The sequence below is a fragment of the Canis aureus genome, chromosome 19, assembly GCF_053574225.1.
Source record: "Canis aureus isolate CA01 chromosome 19, VMU_Caureus_v.1.0, whole genome shotgun sequence".
Lineage (NCBI taxonomy): Eukaryota > Metazoa > Chordata > Mammalia > Carnivora > Canidae > Canis > Canis aureus.
In genome coordinates this window covers 29717495-29743293 of record NC_135629.1, presented here as the reverse complement: position 1 = coordinate 29743293, position 25799 = coordinate 29717495, and the positions used below count along the sequence as shown (strand labels likewise).

The 25799-nt window shown below is 41.9% G+C and overlaps 1 protein-coding gene across 10 annotated transcripts in view; it reads right to left on the bottom strand.

Moving 5' to 3' along the window:
* Nucleotides 1–25799, bottom strand: part of CADPS (calcium dependent secretion activator) — a 459608-nt gene that overhangs the window by 18796 nt on the left and 415013 nt on the right. For all 10 annotated transcript variants that reach the window (XM_077858238.1, XM_077858239.1, XM_077858240.1 and 7 more), the window contains one exon: nt 20361–20468. In XM_077858238.1, coding sequence (XP_077714364.1) covers nt 20361–20468 — 108 coding nt within the window. The remainder of the gene's footprint in view (nt 1–20360; nt 20469–25799) is intronic.

Below are 25799 nucleotides of genomic sequence, written 5' to 3'. Positions count from 1 at the left end.
GACAAAAAAGACTATCTAGAGGGAGTTAACTGCAAAATTTCAAAAGGAAATACAAGTGATACTGGCATAAGTGTTTCCAGGGTTGCATTTTTCACTGGCCTGTGACTGTGTCTGCGAATACATACACACATGCTCTATCCTCTGTCTAAATGCTGTTGGCGATTCCAAGTCACGGGGTTATATAACAAACTAAGCGCTCAGATAAGTCCTGCAGTAAAGAAAAGAAACGCATTAACTCTGGTTCCTATTTTCCAAACATATTTGACTAAAAAACCACTTTCTATCACCCACCTACTAATATCTTTCAGATTACTTATGTTCTATTGAACCCACTTTGGAAAGATGCTCTGTAATGACATTGCTATTAAAAAATTAATAATAGGAAATGTCTACTGAGCACGTACATGCCAGGCACTGTTCTAAGTAGTTTATATGAATTAAACTCACTTGCGGGATCCCTGGGTGGCTCAGCAGTTAAGACCCTGCCTTCGGCCCAGGGTGTGATCCTGGAGACCCGGGATCGAGTCCCATGTCAGGCTCCCTGCATGGAGCCTGCTTCTCCCTCTGCCTGTGTCTCTGCCTCTCCCTCTCTCTCTCTCTCTCTCTCTCTCTCTCTCTCCCCACCCCACCCCGTGTCTCTCATGAATAAATAAATAAAATCTTTTTAAAAAATGAATTAAATGCACTTAATTCTCTTAACAGCCTCAAGAAATAGTTACTTTTTAAATTCCATTTTACATTTCTATAGCATGGATTTGTATGAATTCATTCTCTATGAAAAAGAGAGAAAAGGAAATGTAATAAGCCATAAGTAATACCTTGGCTATTAATTTTCATTATATTTCTCCTGCTTCTGACTCTCCAGAGATCTCCCATCTCCCTAAGTAAATAATATTTTCTATAGCTCCATGGCCTATTTAATATAAAGCAAGCTGAGGAGTGAGGCATACCTGCCTGCAAAATTCTCCCGCCTTTGAACTGCAGGCACCCTCATGCAAAATATACCCTTTCCCCCTCTTTTGATTAGCCTCCAAAGCCCTGCTGCCCTGCAAGAGAGAATCCAATTTAAGTATCAAAATTAGATCTGTGCTTGCCTGTATGCAACATGACTTCTCAAACTGCTGGTCCTCTTAGTAGCTGAGTAAAAATGTCACTAGTGGTCAAACCCCGAATGAAAGATGGAACATGGGCCAGGCAGCAGCTGTTGCAGTACCTCCTGGTTGATCAGCGGGACGCATCACAGCAAACCGGGACAAACTCGAGTTTCCGACTTCTGTTCCTAGACAAGTTTTCAGCAACTACCAAAGTCTGATGCCCTAACTTTGAGCAAGAGGACTGGAAAACTGCGATATTCAAGAGAAAAGGAACAGCTGTCTTATGTACCTGGACTCTTTCTTTCTCTAAGAGATGTCAATAATGAGCCGAATGTGATTCAGCCCCAACAGGCTCCTAACCAGTTTGCCACCTGGGCCGCCCAGGGCAGGTGTGCAGTTTGGGCATTAACAAACTGACCACGGTTAACAATACCTTGTTCTGGGGCCTATTTTTCTGTGGATATGTTGACGATTTATTCCTGGGCCTCTCCGCGCACTGAGAAAATGGACCCCCATGCCTTTAGCTTCTGTCCTCTCAAAGGAACCGACTGTTTTGAGAAAATGTATAGTTATAATCCAAATTCACACTTCCAAAGTCATCTCAATCCCTTAAAGCTCAATTATGTCAAAAACGAAATTCTGGTTTTGGTGGCACATCCCACCCCCCATTATCCATGTGAGAATTGTGAATAATTTATCTGAAAACTATTCTCTGATACGTATACGAGGACTTTAGAAGTAGGAGAGGGATTCATCCTATGAACTGAATTCAGATTATTCACGAACAGCATCTGCCCACTCCTTGATTGCTTCTTAGGTACGGGAAGTGCATTTAGAGTTAAATGCATTAATTTGCAAGCAGATTGACGTAAGCAACCGAATAAGAAATTTGCATACCATATAGAAATGATTATAGAAATCATACTCTAAAATAAGGATTGTAACTCATGTACAGAACGGAAAGATAAAGTGGAGTGCCAACTTTGTCATTTTAAAACAGGGCTGGTTAATCACATTAGGGGCAATTTCATAATTTGCACATATTAAACTTTCTAGAGTCATGAATCATGAGAGTTTTGTGAGTCAAAGTTGAAGTTCTTATGCAGAAAAATTTGCACTGACTTTAGGGAGTTGTCTTCCTGGACTGAAGTTGTAATCATTACTCCCAGTATAAAGGAGCATGTCTTTATATTCGCCTAATTTCCAAGCTATGACGCGGAAAACGTTCAGGTAAATTGGTAAATGGAATGCTCTAGGTCACACCACACAGCTACTTTCCAAGCAGATAAGAAAGAAAAGGATACTGAGACAGCGTCCCAGAGGCACTGTCCAAAGCTCCAAGATTCCAAGACAACAAACGCTAACAATTATAACTGGGTCCAGAACCCTTTTCCGAAGTCCTCTAAACAATTAAAAAATTAGACCTATGTCTACTTAGTGAACCCAGGCTCTTGGGGAAGTGATTTCTCATATTGAAAGGGTAGGATCTTCTTATGTGCCAGGGATGGCACTGAGTGGTCTCTAAAAAAGCAGTCACTGAAGCAGGCTCAGGAGCAGGGCAGGGGCAGGGCCGGGACGCCGGCCTGGGAGCTGGAGGGGGAGCGCTGGCTTTCACAGAGGGGGCAGGCCGGCCTGCAGAGGGGGCAGGAGAGGAGATGGCAGGAGCAAGGCAGCACAGGTTGGAATGGCAAAGCCCCCTTAAACTCCCAGGAGGAAACGTTTGTGTGCGCAGAGCGACTGCCCCCGCAAAGGAGGCCAGAAAACAGGTTCTGATGCCGGGGCTCCTGGACAAGGAAGAGAAAGACAAAGTGCTGCTTTTTAAAAGTTAACATGTGTTTTCCCCATGTGCAGCTGGGCTCTGCCTCCCAATGGCGCCCTTTCCTCTTGCTTTATTTTTAATCTCTGGAAACCATATTCCCCTCTTACTACTTCTCACTGCGTGTGACTCTAATTTTTTTTTTTCTCTTTCTGGGAGGGAAAAAAAAAAAAAAACTCCACATTTGCCAGATCACTTACCCAAACCTTAGCCTGGGGAGCCTGCCCCCACCCCCCCATCCCTGGTAAAAGCATAAACCTCAGGCCACTGTCCTTATGCAAGACACACACTCGACCTTGCTGGGTGCCCTTGAGAGCTAGATGGTTTCGGATCTACCAGCCAGGACACGAGAAGTCTGCGTCAGGTCTCCCACTGAAATATTCAGATGGGTCTAGGGCCTGAGCACATAGAGTTAAACCCTAAATTAGCCATGAGTTAATGTGTGCGGCCAGGATCACCCTGCCTTGCCATTAATGCTTCCCGTCCCCAAGGTGCCCTCCCCCTTCTCCACCCCCCCCCCACCTTTTTGAGGCGACGGAATAAGAAATTAAACACTTGTGGGTTCATTCGAAAGAGTGAATGAAATTGAATAAGCTCTCAGTACTTGAGGCGCACAGCAAGCGCCTGAATGGGGCAAACCTCCTAAGTTGAATGGAGTGTCTTTTGGGACCAATTTGTCTCTTTTCACTCTTTTTTCTTCCCTTTTTGCTGACAGATGTACAAAGGCGGAACTGCGTCGTGCAGCTTATCCGCATGCACCCACAGCAGCTGTCACTTTTGTCGAGCAAGTTAATCAAGCAAATGCCACCATATCCCACTTTCTATAAGGAACAACATGTTATAGACAGTAGTCTTGCTAGAAAGAGACTTTATTTTAACTTTGATTGGCTTGGTTCCCCCACCCCTCCCAACACTTCCCCCTTTTTCCCCAAAAAGGAGGGGTGATTGGGGGATTGTGCCCAAGCCAACGATTTGGCTACGATCATGTTAGATTTAATAATAATATTGTACGTGAGCCTGACGACTCATTTGGAGTTTTTTTCCTAAGGACTGAGGGGATGCCCCAGGTCTGGGTTTGTTTTTGTTTTTTGTTTTTTTTTTTCTTCTTTGAGTGTGCTACTGTTTGTGCTGAACTGTTAGGCTGCATGTCTCAAGTTATAAAAAGAAAAGCCGAGGGCAGAAAATAGTATTATGCCACGGATGTCTTGGATTAATTTTGTTCTCTTTTCTTTTGTAAAGCAGGTTGTGTTATTTACATATTTCTTTCGATAAACCCCCTTGCCTGGCCAAGCTTACAAAGACTGTGCTAAATACATAATAGCATTTCTTTGTGCATCTTGCCGTTAGTGAGTTCTTTAAAAGCTCAATGCCCAAATTCATTTCTAATGTACACCAACAAATGCAAACAGGCCTCCACTTCTTTAATTCTCTGTCAGCTAAGTGGGGAGCCTTTAAAAGAATTCCCTTAGGTCCACGTCCCTATCCCTCGGTCGGTCGTGACTATTTGGTGGTGTTCAGAAGCCAGAGGCAGGAGCCAGCTTCATTAACCAGTGCACAGAGCTGACCTCAGCCAATATCCCTGAGCCCCCACTCACTTCGAACCTGAATGCCAAAAGCAGACATATTTTGAATAAACAAACTCTTTAGAAACAATGCAGAGACCACTTTCCACTGGCCAAAGGATTTGCCACTTTCAAGGATTGGCTAAGGCTGACAATCTCTCTGGTAAGCTCTTTAAAGCTTCAAGATGAAAAAACAACTCTTGCTCACTCCTTCTTTCCTTCCTTCCTTCCTTCCTTCCTTCCTTCCTTCCTTCCTTCCTTCCTTCCTTCCTTCCTTCCTTCCTTCCTCTGTCCCTCCTTCTCTCCCTCCCTCCCTCCCTCCTTCTTCTGTCATCACTTGTCACATTGTTTATTGTAAGCTTTGGCTGGAAATAAATCAAGGAAGGACTTCCGTAATACCTGATCACAAATTTTCACATTGCTGACACTTGAGGCATTATTGGATAATAACCATGTAATGATTTAGTTGCAACTGCATTTGTATTATGCACAGATTGTATAACCACGTTATTCTGTAATTTTGGACTACTTTTCCCCTCCTGTAAGGCACTGTTGATCTGTGAAACCTCATAGTGCCATTGAAAACTTAGCTATGTGGGTAGATTAAAAGAGTCAACAGGCCTCACTGGAAAGTCTTGGCCATTGTTGTCTAATAATACCACTGTGTCAAGCTTTGCTTAAGGCACTTAAGCTGCTACCCTAAACCATTTATCAACTGTCTGGGATGTAATGGTATTGTGTTACCATCATTCCCTCTGCCCCAAATATACCACAAAACTTTATTCTTATGGGATAAAAGATCTTAGACAGAACACAGAGGGAGATACAGACTGACAACCGAAACCCACCCCTCAGTTGGGCCTAGGTAGATGTGGTTTTTGCAGCACATATGGTATGCAAGATTTCCCACTGTGCTGTGGTCCCTCTCTGCTGAGGATGGGGTTTCACCCTGAAGTGGGTACAGTAGCACTTCCTGGATCTCTCACATCCAGGGCTAGGTTCTGCTGGTGTTCATGGAACTCAAGCTGACAGTGCCCTCCCATTCAGGAGGGTGCCTGCGCTGTCAGAGGCGAATGTTTGTTTGGGGGTCTGTCTGGTTAGCTTCGTGACTCCCCTCATTGTTAATGGACAAGCCATGACTCACAAGCCACTTTCTACCAGGGATCAAGAAATTGCAATTTCTGCCTTGGTTTCATGCAGGAATAGTGGCTCTCTTATATGAGCCTCTCTCAGTGGATGAATTTGGGGAAGAGAGCACTCAGTGGAGCAGAGCTTTCAAGGCATATACTTGAATCCTGTAGGGTTTTCTTTTCCCTCTAAGACATTATGGATAGGTGTCTGCTCTGCATCGGAAAGATAGGAGTTTGATCTAGAATGGATCACTTCCCAGGTTTCTGTATTAAGTGAAGTCAATTTATCTTTCACTGACTCAACTTCTTTATCTGTATAAACCTACCTCCCAAGGAAGTTATGAGAATCATGTGAATTATTACATTTGAGTATCTAGAATGGTACCTGGCACATAGAGAGTACCCAATATATATTGGCTCTCATTAGCCCCCATAGCTGTAAGATGGGATATATATATATAAATAATTGATCATCATTGCTATTAAACAGCTATTTATTGAAACCCTCAACTAATTGGACTTGTTCCCCGTGTTTGCATTTATCTTTTACGAGAAAGCTGCCCTTTTTCTTCCCTGTATAAATTCACTTTGGGATTAAATCAAGAGATCAGCTTTCAGATGTGCTTTGGGCTAATCAACATTTCAGTTCCATCTTCCTGAGGACTGGGGTATGCAAAAAGAGCACTGTATTTAGAGTCTGGGAAGTTATTAGTGGTGCAAGTCTGGATAATTCACTCTTCTACATTTTCATGACTGGCTAGTGACACTTGGGATTAAGTAGGGTAAAGTCAGGGCCCTGAAAGAGCTTGACCGAGAGAATTAGACTGTGTCAAAAAAGGCACAGAAATGGCGTTCCAATGAATCTCCAAATTAACCAAAAAATCAAATGGGCCCAAACAACTCATTCCTCATTAAATTAACCAGAACATTATATATTCAAAGCTTCTAGAAAAATCAGGTGAAAAGTATCAACATTCAGAGTGACATATTTAACGGCCTTGATTAGTATTTTTAGATTTAGAATTGGAAACGATGAAGTAAACAAGATCCTACCTGGGGACTCAGGACTCACCCGTACCTGTTTAATAAAGAGTTACCGAGGGCTTCCGTATGCCACACACTGCGGATGCCATGGTCAATGACAGAGACAATTTCACTGCTCTCAGAGGTTGGGAATGGAAATAGTTTCGGGACCCTTGGAGTCTTGAGGTCCTGGGTAAATCCTTTCTGGATGTTGGGTTCTTGTTTTAAAAATGGAAATAGGGGCAGCCCCGGTGGTGCAGCGGTTTAGCGCCGCCTGCAGCCTGGGGTGTGATCCTGGGGACCCTGGATCGAGTCCCGCATTGGGCTCCCTGCATGGAGCCTGCTTCTCCCTCTGCCTGTTCCTCTGCCTCTCTCTCTCTGTGTCTCTATGAATAAATAAATAAAATTTTTTAAAAAATAAAAAATAAAAATGGAAATCATAGTAGCTTGTCCTATCCCTGTGTACTGTTGCTGTAGAAATTTCTTTTTAAAAGGTTGTGAAGTGGGGATCCCTGGGTGGCGCAGTGGTTTAGCGCCTGCCTTTGGCCCAGGGCGCGATCCTGGAGACCCAGGATCAAATCCCACATTGGGCTCCGGGTGCATGGAGCCTGCTTCTCCCTCTGCCTAAGTCTCTGCCTCTCTCTCTCTCTCTCTGTGTGACTATCATAAATAAATAAAAATTAAAAAAAAAAAAGGTTGTGAAGTTGTTTGGTAGGACACAAAATACAAAAGATATTGATAGAACTAATAGAAATAAACATGTCTTTCAGTATCTTTTTTCTCCTACATCAGAACTCATTAACCTTACCACTATTGACATTTGGGGCCAAATAATTCTTTGTGGCAGGGGGCTGTCCTGTACAGTGTAGAATGTTCACCATCTACCTATTAGATGTCAGTAACATCTACCTTCTACCCAGGTTGTGATAGCCAAAGTGTCTCTAGACATTTCCGAATATACCCTGGGTGACAGAACCACCCACAGTGGAGAATCACTGCTTTATTTTTTATTTTTATTTTTTTTAAAGATTTTATTTATTTATTCATAGAGACACAGCTAGAGAGAGAGAGGCAGAGACACAGGCAGAGGGAGAAGCAGGCACCATGCAGGGAGCCTGATGTGGGACTCGATCCCGGGTCTCCAGGATCACACCCTGGGCTGCAGGCGGCGCTAAACCGCTGCACCACCGGGGCTGCCCGAGAATCACTGCTTTAAATTAATGGTTCTTGATCAGATGAAATCCTCGGGCTCAAAAACAAAAACAAAAACAAAAACAAAAAACTGGATGTCTGAGCCCTATCTTAGATTTATGGACTTAGAATTTTTGGTATACAGCTGGGGTGAGTGTATTAAAAAAAAAAAACCCACATACTTCTGATGCATATCCTAGGTCTTAACCTAGTATACATTAAAAAATAGAAAAACTCATATTAATATAAAAAGAATTCAACTCTTAAGGTGATGGAGTGGCTAATGCCCTACAAAACAAATATCTGGATGCCTTGGTGGGAGTCATCATAACCTGGGTGAAGCCAAGCTTTGTCTAAATTCTGAAATGACCTCTCCAAAAAAGAAGCTCTAAGACTAACAAAAACGTGGTGTGGGTAAGTCAGAAACACTCCCAGATGAGTAATGTCTCCTTCCTTGAGCCTGAGCATAGCATCCTCTATCTCCTTCCCAAATCCCAGATGTCTAGATCCAGCTCAGTGCTGCCTCCTCTGAGGTCCAATCCCGTTGGGATTTTGCTCTACTTTAGAAAATCTTTAGGGATCTAGTGGCACAACTAGGTTCTTTGTTACTTGCCATCACATTTTCTGAGCTTTTTATCCCTGGCTTTTAATATTCCTGTTGGCTTGTAATATATCACTACCTTTTTTCTCTGCTGCAAAGCCTACCTTAGCATCAGGCAAGGGTGTGTGTTGGTTTTTATATTAGCAACACTATGGATGGAGAGAACAAGAAGAGACATTTGTGGAATCATTTCCATGCTCCAAGACTGTGGTTTATGCTTTATAGGCATTGTCTCACTCAGTCCTCTTAATCCAAACAGCCAGGTACTGTTTATCTTCAGTTTTACAGAGGAGGAAATTGAGGTTTGGTAAGAGTAAGGAAGCTACCCAAACTCACACAGATAGTAAGTGCCAGACCCAGACCCTGACCTTGGGGATGTCTCATTGCAAAGCCTATGCTCTGAAGGCCTGATATAAAAGAGCCAGTCCCTTAAAAACTTCAAGGGACACCTTCCAATATAAGGAAGCTGTCTCGATTCATTTAACTGACAAGATTGGAGTTTCCATGGAAGTATGGGCATGCCCTAGAAACTATATATGGTAAGTGTTAAGTTCAAGCTGAGAAAGGTAGATGCTAAGGATTCCTTAGCTTTTATTGTTTAGACCCCTGGTTAATTCTTGTGAAAAGGAATTTTTAGAATTTATTTATTTTTAGTAATCTCTACACCCAATATGGGGCTTGATCCAGGGGCTCGACCCTGGATCAAGAGTTACATGCTCATCTGACTGAGCCAGTAGGTGCCTTATGAAAAGGATTTTTGAAACTAGTTTCTGAGATATCTTCCAAGCATTCTTGATAATGACCCACAGATACCGCTCATGAGGTATACCGAAATTTGAACTCAAATAGCCCCTGTCATTAAAAGACAAAGGATTTGTGTAGGTGGAGGTATCACCTATAGTAGGACTTCTTAACCTCCACACTACTGGCATTTTGAGTTGGGTAATTCTGTGTTGTCTGGGGCTGTCTTGTGCATTGTAGGATGTTTAGAAGCATCCCTCACCTCTCCCCACTCGATGCTAACAGCACCTTCCCATTTGTGAGAGCAGAATGTCTCCAGAAAATGCTGAATATTCTCTGTGGGGTAAAATCACCTGTGAATGAGTAACATTGATGTAGCATTCCCAAAACTAGTGAGGCATCTAAGAACTGTTTTTTTTTTTCCTCTTTAATGGGATAGTTTTCTCGACCAAATAATGAATTTGTGGACAAAAAGGAGTAACAATTATCATTCTTAAAAAGTGACTTCAAGAATTTCACGATAAAACTCATGAATTTAACTTTTCTTATTTTGCATACTATTTGTTCTTAAATTCTTTTTACACAAAAAAATAAGAGGGGCTTTTATATCCTGGTTGGCATATAGATCTGGTAGTAATATTCCCATCCTGGGCAAGATCTGGAGGTTTGTTGGTATAATGGGTACTGTACCAATATGTATGGATAGTTGGAGTAAAAAATTTTGCCAAAGGCAGTCAAGGGAAACTAATATGGCAAGGGACACTAGCTCTGTGAGCCTTCTGATACAGGAATATTCATATAGGAGGTGAATCACTATACTCTATTAACTGGATTTTTATTCACTTGGCAGGAGTTTATTATTTTTTTTTGTTGTTTTTGGTTTTTTTTTTTGTTTTGTTTTGTTTTGTTTTGTTTTTTTACTTGGCAGGAGTTTAACAGAAGAATAAGAGGCTATTAACTGTTCTCTTCTCAATTGGGAATTTGGAATGAATGAAGTATTCAAGTTGAGCTTTCTTTTCAGGTTTTTGGACACACAAAAATAACTTGTAGCCACCTGGTGGAAGCAATGACTTTTTTTTCTTTCTTTCTCTCTCTCTCTCTGTCTTTTTTTTTTTTTTTTTAAACTGAGGTCTGGGTGGAATTATAAGAAGAAAAGAAAAGAAAAGCAATTAGGGAGGCCAAAGCGGAAATCTGTACTGCTGATCTAACACACTGCTCCAGATCCCTCTGCCAGCTCTGAGTGGACTATTCTGGGGGAGACAGTAGGAGGGGTGAAGAGTTGTGGATGGCTCACAGCTCTTCCTGTACTTGCAGGAAGCCCCCCAAACGTAATCTGCTTCTGAGACTGGCACAGCCCCCAAGCAAACTCCCAGATTGACAAATGGATGCTTTGTTATTGTTGTTACTATAATATATTCATTCTGTGTGTGGTGGTGGTGGCAGACGGACATCTGACATGCAGTAGAGGTAGGGCTCCCTTGTACACATAGGATATTGACTTCTTTTCTGGTTCATCTAGATAACTGTTTCTCAGAGAGGGGCGATTCCCTCTCCTACTCCCTAGCCTCTTTGCATCCACCTCCCAACCCCTGCAACATTTGGCCACCTCTGGAGACATTTTTGGTCATTACAACTGAGAGGGGGTTGCTACTGGCATCTAGTGGGTGGAAGCTGGGATGCTGCTCAACGTTCTTCAGTACACAGACTAGGACCCACAACAAAGAATCACATGCCTCAAAATGCCACTATTGCCAAGGGTGAGAAACATGGTTCTAGGCGTGTTTTTAAAACTAAAGGTTGTAACCTATTAGTATGTGATAAAATCATTTTGTTGGTTACCATCAACAATTTTGAAAGATGAAATAGAAAATGTCAGATGGCATCATGCAGAGGGTAAATGTTATTTCATAAACTATTGTGTGTGTGTATGTGTACACATACTGGGTTGCAATGTTTCTTACTGTGCGTCGTGGGCAAATAAGATAGAACATCACTGATCTTCCCCAGTACCTCTCAAACTTTAACATGCCATGTGAATCCACAAAGGGTCTTGCTAAAATGCAGATTCAGATTTCTTTGGGCTAGGGTTAGGGCTGTGATTCTGCATCTCTTGTAAGTTCCCAGGTGAGGCTGATGCTGAAGGTCCATGAACCACACTTTGAAGAATAAGAACCTAGGTGACACTTTAAATTCATTCATTAAAAAAAAAAAAAAATAGAGCAAGTGACTATGACTTTGGGTATCAAGTGCCAGTGAAATCTTTTGAGGATAGCCTCTACAGAGCCCAGCAGGGAGAAAAATAGCTCGTTAATTAACGGGTAGTATTTAAGGCTTTAGTACATTTCGTATCTTACGACGCAATGTGATAATATTTGTTCCACAAAATGTGCCTTGGCTACTCTGTGTGTTTGTGTGTGTGTGTGCCCGCATGCGCGCACATGTGTGGCGTGTGTAAGAGTCTGTCGCTTACTGCCTCCATGCCATCGTCTGCCATAAGAAAAAAAACCCAAAAACCCCGTTTCTAAGACACAAAAGTATTGTGTGGGTCATGTTAGCAAGGATATTGTGACCTTAATATAACAGAGCAATCAGCCTGGCTTCTTAGAATGATTATTGGAACATTCTTCTCTGGAAAAGAAAACAAATTAACTGTATTCACCAAATGTCTCCTGGAACACAGAAAGCTGTTCTGATAAAGACACTTAGCAAAACTCTTCCTTGCACACAAGCTCCAGAGAAAATTCAAGACTGGTTTTATATAAGGTTTGCCGAAAAGTCAATAACACCTATTTCTATGAATGGCTTCAAGGAAGCAGCTAGGTTAGAAATGAACTACGCAAAGACATGCCATTGAAATATAAATCTGTAAGGGTAAGGCTAACAAAAGCAGAAGCAATTACTTTTGGATAATCCATTTGACACAATTAATCCAAATAATCCAAATCTATCCATGCTCCCTTCTCTTTCCTACATGCAGGACTGCTGAAACCTCAAATCAGGAGTGGAGAGACGCATTCCCATGTCCATGTAGAATATAACTTTGTTTCTATATCTGAGACTCCAAAAGAAAAATAATGATGGGTTATCACTTGTTATTCTAAAGACCATGGGGCAAGAGAGAATTCATATCTGAATATGAGATTCATTGCAACAGGGCATCAAAGGCATCGAAACACTCTTCTGTCCATCCACCCCCACCTTATAGAGTTCCTTTTCTATCGTATCAAAGATCAAAAACTTCTATTGTTACTGCTTTATTCTTTTAGCTAAATGTTTTGTTAAAACTGCAAATATCCCAACAAGGGCTCGACTAAGTCTTCTTCACCTTAACAGAAGAAGAAATCTGCCTCTAGCAGATTTACATGGTGAAAATCTAGAAGACATTGGTCTTTGAGGGGGTGCTGGAGGAGCAAAGTCATGAAGATGAACTTGGATTGTTGTTCTATACTTCCCACTTGGAAGGGTCTTGGGTCTGAGGTTCATTTCTAAAAATTCAAACCCCAATCATGTGTGTACATGTATGCACGTGTGTGTATCTGGTAGTATAATAATGATGCAAATCAAGGTGGGTGGGAGGGATTGCCCCTCTACTTCTCATTTCCCTCTGACTCTGTGTCTAGTTTCTACAATCTTCTTGGGAAATGACACTCCTCTACAGCTCTAATGCATGGCTCAGGACATGGCTTAATGGTCCGAATTTACTTTGTAGTTCAAAATTAGGTGAAAAAAGTCAATTGGGTCTCCTTTCCCTGGTACGTTTCAGATTTGTTTTCCTGTTCCAATACATATAGTCATACGGATTCTAAAAGATGTCCTTATAGACTGGAGTATATGCAAGGTCATATTCTCCTGGAGTATATACAAGGTCATAGTTCAATTAAAATTTGATCTGAAGAGTGTTGAAAGCTTAGCATCTGACTGATTTGGAGGGCTTAATTTCAGATTGATAACCTCAGGGAAAATCCCAGCAGAATTAACAAAGAACCTTCCTAATGGTCTAGAGGCATATATATCAATTACTAGTCCGAGATTTCACCAAAGAAGGCACAATGACACAAAAAGTACCGGACCAGGAACCCCAGATTTACCCATCCAGTTTCACATATCTGTGCATTAATACATCATATAAAATCCCTGTAGCTCTTCACATAGCCAGCTTATACCCTGGCCTCTATGGATATTTTGCTGCTTTGTTTTTGTTTTTTTAGAACTAGCTTCAAAATTCTCCTTACATACAAAGAACAGCTTAAAAAAACCCTGGTTGAATTATGCTGAGATACTAATTATGTCTAAAAGAACTACTTGGTTGAATTCAGCTAGATTTTTTTCCCTCCTCAAATCAGTTCTATGTTTAGCTAGTAATAAACTCCTCCAGTCTGCAGAACAATTGGCACGGTGGTCCCTTTAACAAGTCGGGATCACAAAAAAGGGCCAGTGTTGGTAAAAAGAAGTTTAAAGAGCATCATCACCAGATGTGATATGTGGCCCTGGCCTGCACAAACCAGATGTCAAGAATATTTGGGGGACAAGTGGGGGATTCGGAATATGCACAGCACATTATATGAACATCTATTGACATGGAAAATGGAAATCATTAGCTTAAAGAAGCAATTTCTGCTTATTTTGTTAAAAAAAGACATAATGTATAAAAGCACATAGAAAAAGATCCCGAAGGATAAACACTCAAGTAATAATCTCTGGGTGCTGTGGACATAGCATTTTCTTATTTTTGCTTTCTTTTTTTTTTTTTTTAGAGAGTGTGCATGCAAGGGAGTGGGGGAGGGGCAGAGCAAGAGAGAGAGAATCTCAAGCAGGCTCCACGCTCAGCTGGGAGCCCAACATGAAGCTTGATCTTACGACCCTGAGATCAGGACCTGAGCTGAAATCAAGAGCTGGATGCTTAACCACCTGAGCCACCCAGGTGCCCCTGCTTAGCTATATTTTCTAAATGTCTACAATGACCACTTATTGCATCTGCAATAATAAAAGGTATCAGCCATTCCCCAATCCCCTAAAATACTCCTCACATTTAGAAGGTCAAATATGATTAATGTGTGAAGACACTATGGTTTTGTTTAGGGGGTAGGTCTAGGTCAATTCCAAATCACTTGCAGGAACAAATAATTCTATGAGATGATAATGCGGATGCTAAAAGGCTTTTGAATGGCTGACAATGCCGGTCTCCAGACATTAAGGTACTTAGTCCTCACAACTATGGTAAGAAGTCAGTTTCTTTACGGTTGAGTAGGGCCCAGAGAGCCTAAATAGTCCACCTGAAAGCAGCTCAGCAATGGCAAAACCAGGATCCCTACTCCCATCTGGCTCTCTCCAAAGCACCTGGCTCACTTCAAAGCCCCAGTTCTGGCCGTTGTTTGCCTGTTTCAGAGCTATGTTTTACCGCAAGTAAAAAGGTACCGGGCTGCTGTCTATCCAACAATGCTCAGGAAATTTGGGGTTGGCATCTTAAAGTGATAGCAAGACTCTTACAACAACTTGGACAGATATGGAGTTGTGGTCGACAAGAAAAGAGGAGGTCTGGGAAAAGCATGTCCATTTCAGGGATGAGGATGGCGATGACAATGTGGTGGTAATGATGGTGGTGGTGGTGGTGGTGGTGGTGGTGGCAGCGGCGGCAGCTAACACTTACCAAGCGCTCGCCTGGAGCCTGATGCTTGCAGCTTGTATGCAGCATTTCACCCCCGTAACAACTCCACGAGGAGGTTCTGCTTATTACCATCTCTGTTACATGGATGAATCGGCTGAAGCTTTGAGAGATTAAATACCTTGTTGAAGGTCACCCAGCTTGTAAGGATCAGGGGTGAAGTGTGAAGGCTCCAAAGCACGGCCCATGATCACTACACCATCGCTCCCATCTGGGGCACTCACACCTGCTTATTGCTTGTAGAAGAGAGAACTCACTAACTCAGTGCCCAGATGCCGTATTGCCTTGATTTTCTTTAATCAGCCCTCTCCCAAACCACAACCTGTTAGACTGGTGCGTCTTATGCATCTCTCCCCACACTGTACTTTTGGGACTAGTCTCCCTCACCCGGACAGTTGGCGATACACCTTACAGATAGAACAGAACAACATGATGCTTCCTTGTAGCCTCTTCAGCACTGACTTCCTCCAGCGGGAGGATTCCTAGTTGGATTGATATATGTTCACATGCGTCGTGCTTCTGTAATTTAACAAGGTTATTGAAATAAGGTTATCTGTGGTTTCATATATAAAAATAGTGAATACATTTTAGTAGGCAAAGGTTTCATTTTTCAAATTACCCCTTTAATGGGAAATATTCACGCTCAATTATTGTGCTGACACATAAAGTGGACAAATACCCGATTTGATAATGGAACAGCAAATTAAAATCTGTGCAAGGCAAAGAACACAGAGCAGCAGCCCCATCCGAACCTGACCGCACTGCCTTGATTAAGTGCTTATGGGGCGGGTTTGGTAAAGGGGCCCTTTCCTGATCTGATAACTGCCACGGAGAAGCCAAAGGCAGAGTCAATCTGCAAATACTTAATCCTCCAGAAGGCAGATTAAGTGTATAATTGACCTATATAATCCATGTATCATCTCCAGTCAAATGTTCCCTGGGCCTGGCTCCCAGCGACATGGGGCCTGAGGAACGCCAGTGCGGATCGGGCATTACCACCAATGTGGATTCCATCCAAGTTCGAGATGGTTTTTTAATCACTCATCTCCGAGCCTGTGAGGTTTAAGCAGATGAATTCACCCTAAGCACATCTCTTTTAATCCCGATTTTCTTCTCAGTCTGTGTCTTCAAGAAGTACAAGGAGGAAAGAAAATAAATTAATTTTTGTTTAGACCTTGAAATCTTAGGTGCTTCTCTTGATGATCTGATCTCTAATTTCAAAAAGCATGTTTTTGTTTTGGGGAAGATATTGAATTAATCACCAGAGAAAGGGAGGGGGGAAGCCATCTGCATGATTTATGGACACTCAAGCTTTAAATCACTGTCTTCAAGCTATTTCTTGGGTTTGTGCTTTCCTCCTCAGCAGCTGCTTGAGGAATATGGAGATTATTTCATGTCTATGTTTTGTATTTTCTTTTAAAAAGTCAGCAATCATTTTTCAGGAGGCCAAGCTTCCACCTGAGTCTGACAGCAATCCAGTTCTCCTTTAAAAATTCGGCATCCTTAATATCATTTAAATTCATGATTACTATACACATCGGATTATTCTCTTGCTTTAAATCTCTGAATCTCTTGTTTTAAAATGTCTTAAACTGTCATTTTGCAGCAACTGAAACCAGTTTACAACAGTAGGCCCTATTTTGAGGAAAAAATTACAAAAATGCAGATGAAATGTACAGCTGTACATTGGAAATACTAGTGGAGGCAGTTGGAGGATTCTTTTTTAATCAGCCCTTAATTTTGGACCAGTTAGCTATTCCTTAGGCATGTGCCTAAAAAACTTGATAGTATTTTATAGAGGGACAGTGTAAATCAATGATTAATACACAGGGAAACTTTCACTGCCTCAGAAAGACCTGGTTAGGCAACCTTCTGTCTGAATGTCTTGCTTTAATAAACCTAGAGAAGGCCTGTTTAAAAAAAAAAAAAAAAAAAAAAAACCGTTGGTGAAGATGAATTTGGAAAGCTGCTCTTAAGTTACATAATAAAATAGATAAAAATGCAGAACATTAAATATAGAGCCCCAAATGCTATGCCGATAATCTCCCACAAGCACCCGATTCCAGCCAAAAGTACAATGACAAGGCAGAGAGAAAGCTAGATCAGAGGGAGCCGTCAGAGAGGGACCCGGTGAGAACGGATGAGACACTCATTAAATGACCAGCTATTAGTCCAAATGTTCTCAGATACAAACACTCGTGGATGCCATCCAGCCTTTTCTACAAGGTACATTTGAAAGGGGGGAAAAATAAAAGAGGGGGCAAACAAAACTTAATAGCAAGAACTGAAAGGACGTATCAGGTAAATAAAACTGACACTTTGAAACACAGCTGAAAACACAACAGGAACTCTGAGAACAAGCCTCTGAGTGGCAGATGCCAGCAGGAAGTCACAACCAGGGACTGACACCACAGTCACAATCAACAACCCCCAAACAGCAAACAATCTCGGAGATATATATTTTTCCCCCGTTCAGAATGCTAATTTTCTATTATTCATTTTTGCCATTTATCAAAATGCAACAATTTGGAAGAGAAACCTCTCAGATCAACAAGTTTTTCTTGAGAGATTTCTGCCAATTATTTAGAGACAGGCCTCAGGATCACAATCACTAGGGGAAAGTGTTGAAAGAAGTTCACTGGGTGGCAAGAAATTGAGAGGGGACAGTCTCACAGACCCTTCTGCCTCGATAGTCCTATCCCCTGTTTAGCTCGGGGGACACGAGAGCCTTGCAGAGCATATATGCAAAGAAATAAACACCATGCTTGATGAAACAGAAGCCGCAAATAATCAAACATGTTGGTAATCTGATGTTTTGCTGCTAGATTATAGAAAAACAGTAAGTACTGAATTAAATTGCCGAGACTGCATGGTAATGAAGCTTTTGAGGAGCTCTGGGTTTCTCAAATGACAAATGTTTTAAATCCATGACAGATTCAATAACTTTTTTTGCACTACATCCGTTAGGTTGCCTAGCACCAATATTCTGTAAATTAGGGGAGCAGGTTATTTGGAAAATAAGAAAGTAAATGGCAAGAAATTTGTTCGCTCCAAATAAACTACTGAAAGATTTTTTGCCACAGGGGTGGGAGTGATGTTTAGTGAATGATAGTGATGGTAAAGTCTTTAAAAATCAGATACTCCAGGGAGTGTACCTAAGACTCCCTCGGGAAACATAATTAGGACAATGCAAGAATAAACTGTGAGGATTCTCACAGCGTTGCTGATGCCATTTTACGCTGGTCAGTGTAATTCAACAAGGGGCTAGAAATACTTGCAAGTTCTTGAACGACCCCAAACATAATTTGCTTTCTGAGCAACAGAAAGATTGCTCAGAAAGAACAGATTCTTAGTGAATAGGTCTTTTCATTACTAATTCACACTAAAAGTCAGAGGGCTTGAATTTGACTGTGTGCCTCCATGATCGGACAGGTCTAGTTTTACCATCTGTGCTACCCAAGGCTCTACCCTTACTTTTTGAATAGCAATTCAGTTGCACTCTCCCTTAAAAAAAAAAAAAAAAAAAAAAAAAGCCACGGAAGAGGACAATTTGCCTCGCTGCCTTCAACCAGGCTACCTTTAAAAAAAAATTTTTTTTTACCCTTGTAATTTTAATTGAAAAAAAAAAAAAAAGAAAGACGGAAGGGTGGGTTATCTGTGATGAAGTGACAGGCTAAGCTACAGAGGAGACATCCAATTCAGTACGAGAGGTTTTCAAGTTTCAGAGAACATGAGGTTATCTGCACACGCGCTCACACAGGAACGCACACGCACGCGAGGGCCACACAAAACTGAGAATCAGAAGATACTGATCAAAGGGAAAAAAAAAAAAGGCAACCTAGGCATTGAAAAGAACAATCCACAGGCTTCTTGAAAATTTGTGGTTTGGAATTTAATTCAGTGGAGATGGGCAGAGCGTCCCCACTCCTAACTGCAGACCTGAGGGTGCTGCCTGGCTCGGTTTTCAATGCCTATCGGATGGGTGATCGTGCCCCGGTCATTCTAGGCTCGGTACTTTCATAAAGGCACGCATGCAGAGAAGGAGAGAACCCGCTCGTGAGCTTTATGCATGTATGAGGCATTCTCAGTGGATGTGGGTCATGCTAGAAGATGTACACAGGAAGATTATTTGATTCTAATTCATGCCACTTGATATAATGTGATAAAACATTTGACATGAGAGATAAGTTCCATTTTAATCTCAGAGAGAGAGGACGGGTGGGAATTAAAAAGTAAGAAGGGTTTTCTCGAGGAAAGGTGAGGCAGACGAAAGAGCGATATTGAGCACAGAAAGGGGATGATTGGAAAAGAAAAAAAGAAAGGAGCCTTTTCAACACACGAGGAAAGCAAATGAGCTGGAAGACAAAGCATATAAAAGTCAGAAGCTGCAGAATCCTGAGCGCTGCCAACAATGAGCTCACTTAGCTATGGAACAAAAACACACGCGCGCGCACACACACACACATACACACAAACTCAATGTAAATTGCTGAACACAATCACAGAAAAAATATAGAAACACGGATTCCATAGTAGACCAAAACATTAATGTTCGGGCTGGCACTAAAAATATACGAAAACCTGGACAGAAGGAGCTCACGCTTCACGAGACAGAAGTAGGCTGCACAATTAGAGCCACGCGGAGACAAGTACGTCAGCTTCCATGCACTCTGGCCGGGTCTACACTGGCAAATTCAGTGGAAACTTGAAGCAAAATATCTGGCTAAATTAGGCAGCCCCATCTGCTTTGGCCTGAAAGAGGCGGGTGGTTTGAGACCAAAGCAGATTCCTTTTTTTTTTTTTTTTTCTTTTTGCCTCAGTGGCTTGCTTTGGAAGTGCAGATGTAGTCACAGTGGAAATAAGATTGCCTGATAACGATTAACCCTCAGAAATCTGCATTTTCTCCAGTTCCGTGTGGGTCTGGGTCTGGGTGCCTGATGTACCTGCTCTTTGCATACCTGCCTCCCAAGTTTTCAAGTGGGTGGGTGGGCAGAGGGCACCCGAGTTTAAAAACCACACTCACTGACTGAGCAACTCTGGCACAAGTGTTTGCCAAAACCCGGGGCTAACTAAGCATTTCCAGTCTTCCAGAATCGGAATCATCTTTGAAGTGAGAACAATGCAACACTTCCTGCACATCTGCAAGCCATGGCTGGGGTCAGGGAGGTACCACTCCCGGACGAGGACACGTCCCTAAAGCAAGGCCAGATTGCAAGGAGGAGAACCATGACCAAGAAAGGTCTTTGCCAGTTACAGAAAGCTGCCTCACAAGCTTCGTGCAGAAACGAGGCTGCTTGCTGAGAGGCTGTGTGCCGTCCTACGTATCACACAGATTGGGACTGAGACACGGCCACACCAAGAGTGGGTTCGGAACAGACACAGGACAGATAAGAGCCTAAGGCAGAGGGAAAGGAAAAGATATTGCTTGAATCAGGACCAATCCATGTTCTCAAAATGTGACTTATCCTCCTGTCTCTTATTTTGTCACATTTTGGAGGGTCTCCTCCTTGGTCTTCAAGGAGGAGAAGGCATTTACTTACATCAAATAACCTTTCTATATACATCTCCTCATTGACCTTATCACGGAGGACATCCTGAGAGTGGCGGACGAAAGTCACATAGGCGTCGGCCACGTCCATCCCGGGTTTCTGCAAAGAAACAGGAAAACATGAAAATGGAATTTTCAGACAGTGACTTCCTTGATTACTCATACAGCTTAGTCTCCCCACCCCAGCCCACCCCACCCCACATTGCCTTTGCTGGGATCTGAAGCTATTCGCAGTTCACTGTATAGCTATCTACAGCCTGGACTGGTAGGAACTGGTATTTGAGCCTCCTGCTCTTTCCAGGAATCAAACCTGGCTAAGAAGAGAGTTGGGATTACAGGGTTTTATAGATATTTTTCTACTATTAATTTTTTTTCCGGCATATATACTATAATGGATAAATCGTCACTGGATAACCCAGAGACATTCTCTGGCTTTTCTTTGGATTGAAATCCCCATTTAAGAATACCCAAACATACTCTGTCTTCCACTGTCTGTCCTTAATATAACATTGGAAAGGTGACAGCCTTCCTCGATCTTCTTTTCCTCTTTAGAAAATTGAGAAAATGCTAAGTAAAGAAATTATATTTCAGTGTACGCCCCCTCCTACCGAAGCCACATTTTGGGCGGTGGTGGGGGTGGGTGTGGGGGCAAGTGGGAGGAATACTTGAACCTGAGCATGGAGTGAATATTTCCTAATCAGTCTACTCAGAGGAGACGTTTAACCATTTATTTGTCTTTGCTTCCCAGTGCAGGTTTATGGTCCAAAAATTTTACAAAATGGGAGGTGGGAAGGAAGACGAAGGATTTGATTTTTAAATAAATTAGATTTTCTGGAAAGGTAAGCAGGTGGTTCAGCCAGAGTTAGGAAATAATTTATTGTAAGAAGATAACAAAAAAGGGCGGGGGGGGGGGGCTCGGAATGCACACTGCTTGAGATGTCGTAATCAAAGTTATCTCCAAAGAAACCTATTAAAACACTGTAATATGGGTCATCAGGAGAGCTGCCACAACCCCCTTAAATTTCCACAGTAGACATGTATGTTTGCTAATAACTAAACAAGATTAGTTTTCATTACTGTGATTTACCTTAGATCACAAAGTATCATTTCTCTACAAGACGTGACTGTCAGGCACTGCAAATTGAAGTTAGTTAACACTTCTGTGTAATTTCCAGGGTGAAAATGAGGAAGGTTTGGAAACAGTAGGACTGTATTTTTTTTTTTTTTTTTTTGGTGATACAAAGCAAACAATTATCAAGGAAAGGGCCAATGCTTGGCCCCTGGGATGCTAGTAACATTTCTTAACACCTGCTGAAACAATGACAAGGTATTAATTTGAAAAACAATGAGGACAATCCAAAGGCACAGTAGTCAACTGTTACACTTTCAAGCAATTTTCAGCGAATGGATTGAGCAGGTTCCAGTGATGGTCCTATAATTGTTGCAGCTTTATGATACGAAACAATAGAGGTTCTCCAATGAGATGTAAGTGATAGATATCAGTTCTAAACTGGCCCCTCGCGCCTCCTCTCCCTTGGCAGCCCCACATCAAAGGGCATTCTCTGCAGGGAATGGGGACCCCTACCTGGGGGGACTTGAGAAACTTATTAGTACTGTTTCCATTTCTTCCCTGGTGATTCTTGAGGCAGCTATGGCCTTTTCCTGGACACATGCAGCCATCTTAGAGCTAACATTCAAAGCTCAATTCGGCAGGCCTATCAGTAACCTGCAACGTTAGGAACCTACAACAATGGTTATATATTCACCACTCCTTCTCTTTCTGCAAAATTTACTGTCGTCAAAGGGGCATTTACGTTTTAAAAACTGATTTAAAAAAATCAGCATGGTTCATCTCACCTAGGTAGTTAAAAACCTCTATGGTTCACTACCATTTGACTCCGTTTTAGTTTTCTTCTTCATGTGTACCAATATCTGACATTGTGCTGTGTATTTGCTTTCTGTCTGTCTTCTCTCATTGGAACATAGCTCCACAAATATAGGGGCTCCATTTAATCTCTTTTCTAGTGTATCCTCAGCACACAGAATGATGCCTGGCACATAGTAGGTGCTCAGTAAATATTAGCAGAATGAACAAACTCATGAATGAATAAGCCCCTTTCCTATTTCTTTTTGTAAGCTCTTTAGTCATACCCCCACCAATTGGAACTTGAGAAAATCATTTAAGTTTCTCTGGGTCTTAGTTACACCATGTGTAAAATGGGATTAATAATAGCTCTCCTGGGACGCCTGAGTGGCTCAGTGGCTTAGGACAAGGTCCCAGGGTCCTGGGATCGAGTCCCACATCAGGCTCCTGCACGGAGCCTGCTTCTCCTCCTTCTGCCTATGTCTGCCTCTCTCTGAGTCTCTCATGGATAAATATAACATCTTTAAAAAAAAATAATAGCTCTCCTACTTACCTTCAGGGGTTGTTATGATCATCAGTTAAAATAACGTATGTCAAAATGCCTTAAAAGCCATAAACTGCTATACAAACATGAGCCACAATGATTCCCCTCCCCACCTGGCCCCCAATAATATATCACCTTATAGCCTTACCTACCTTTGGAATCTACTTTGGAACCAAGAAGGAAAAAGGGGCTTCAGAGGAACCAACATCAAAATAAAGATGACAAAGTCTCTGCACGCCAACGTATGCGGTTTTCTCATAATAAAGTCCCTAGGCCTCCTCTCACAACCTTCTTCCTTTCTCACCAGCTGTACATCCAAATGTAACAAGTTTGCTTTTCCCATTTTGGTGGGCCAGGAAGGGAGAAGAGGGTCATTGTTTGAAACAGGTGTGCAGACAACAGAGTGATATCACTTTTCCTGACCCTCCTGGGCAAAGGGCAGTACCAGCCCTAGAGACTCCCCAACCACTGGAATCTGGGTCTCTCGAGGGCAGAGACAAGCTGCCCTGATACCTCTATGGGGAGCGGGTCACTGGGTGGCTACTGGGGAAAGACACCGTCACAGTGGTTGAAGTGCAGTCTGTTCTGTATTTACAAAGGCAGAGAAGGATGTGTGATGAAGTCCAGGTAGATTTCCAAACAAAATGGTTAAAATACAGACTGTTCCCAGACAAACAAGCTAACTTGCAGTTAGAGATGGAAAATATTCTTGGCTAAACAACTGTTGTTATTAGATACGTTAGGCTTTATACCATATTGCTCTCTGAACACAGTGGGAAAAATCTTTAGGTGATGGTGTTTCCTACCTCACCTTGTTTATTTTAAATGTGGCTTCGACAGGCTGATGGAATAGGATGTGGATTTTAGCAAACATGTAAAACAAAGAAAGGTCTCCGTGTACTTAACTCCATCCACGTGTGGAAGAGATCATTTGTGAAGAAGCCACTCTGTAGCTTAGGACAAATAGGGCATTTTAATCCTCGCTTGCCCCTACCAGGTACTTTTGAGGTTGGAAACAAATTTAAATTTTCACTAACCTAAGCAAACCCTAATTAGAAATGCAAATCTGCTATGTATACCAAAGGGTCAAATACTACCTGGAAGACAAAGAGATAGGCTTTGGGATTATGCAATGTTTTGAATGACTGGTAACAGCACTTCTTTCCAGTAGTGTGGATAATTAAGAGACAAATCTCTAATGTAACTAACTACTAGTACCCTGCAAGGAACTAAACCAATAAACTGCGTGCCAGAAACCTCACAGGGCAACACAGATGAACTCATAGACTTCTGAGCCAGAAACAACTTGGGGAGATGATTTTATCCATGGTTGTTAAACCTGGCTGCAAATGCGAAGGATCTGTGGAGGTTTAAACAATACTAACATGAGACCCCACACTCCAGAGATTGTTTTAATTTGGCAGGCAACCTGGCATTCATACTTGTAAAAGCTCCCCAGGTGTTTCCAACATGTAGCCAAGGTCTAGGCTCACTGAATTAGTCTAGTGGTTCCCAAACTTGTGCCACAGATCAACTCTTTAGAGAGAGATTTCCAGGCTCCACCCCAGAACTACTGAAGCACAATCTCTGGGCCCAAGGCGCTGGAAATCCCTATTTAAAAACAAAACAAAACAAAAACAAAGACAAATCAAGAAACATCACAAAGTATTAACACTGAGCGTCCTGGTGTGAGGACTACTGATCTAATAAGTGAGAGTCGCTGGTGTGCTGGGACACTGGCTCTTCGAAACAGAAAATAGAGACAACAAAACAGAACAAAACAACAAATCTTGATTTGTAGTACCTGCCAATTTCCAGGGTGTAAATATTCCCTCCATGGCTAAGTTCAAGCTACCAATGTGTCCCGACTGAAGGCAGAGTTGGAAAGAGCGCACAATTGACTCTTGGATGGCAGTGCTAGCAAGCTTTCCAGAGTCAAACTGTTGGCACTTAAATCCTCACTCTCTGACTTACTAGCCAGGTGATCTTGGGCAGGCTTTTAACCCCACCTTGCCTCAATTTCCTCACTTGTGAAGCAGGTATTAATCCACCCCTACCCCTGCCATTACGGTTGTTTTGAGAAATAAATGATTACTATTATTTACCTTATGTAAATGATGTATACATAGGATATATATGTATTATGTACTATTATTTTCTATAAAATTGTTCATTTACTAAAACACAATATTCTCATTATAATATTATTTGGTTAAAAAAAATACATGTTAATCGACTTAATTTTAAAGTCTACCTTTGTCCTAGGCCATAATAATTGGTGAAATCATGGGTTTGATGTGCTAACTGCATTTTTTCTAATAGTTATTAGATAGTCAATTATCCTAAGAAAGATGTTTGTCTATGCACTAAAATCACCTTGCAGATGGCATCGTGTTTAATAGGACTGGTTTAACTCTCAGCTCTGCCATTTACTAACCAGGAGACCCTAAGCAAGTTAACAATGCGGTGCCTCTGTTTCCTCATCTTTAAAGTGAGGTTGCTGGGATGCCTGTGTGGCTCAATGGTTGAGCATCTGCCTTTGGCTCAGGGCGTGATCCTGGATTCCTGGGATTGAGTCCCACATCGGGCTCCCTGCACAAAGCCTGCTTCTCATCCCTCTGCCTATGTGTCTGCATCTCATGAATAAATAAATAAAATCTTTAAAAAAAAAAAGTCTTAAGAAAATAAAGTGAGGTTGCTGTCGAGATTAAATGTAACGTGCTTAGAACAGTGCCTAGCATGCAGTGAATGCTTTATGGGGTTTGGTTGCAACTGCAATTATTTTATCATATATCAACAGTGGTAAATGTATCACACATTGGAACATGCATCATTTTCTTCTGTCTCCCTAAAGGGTGTAAACTCTGCGAATGCATTTTTGTTCCCTTTCATGTAGATGTAGAGTCCTTTTTCTTTCTTTTTCTTATCTTTACAATAAACCGAAACCTGGTTTGTAGGAATGAGTTTGAACCTCACATGAAATCGCCAATATTTCACCTTTTTGGCCTCCCCGAATAGTTGAC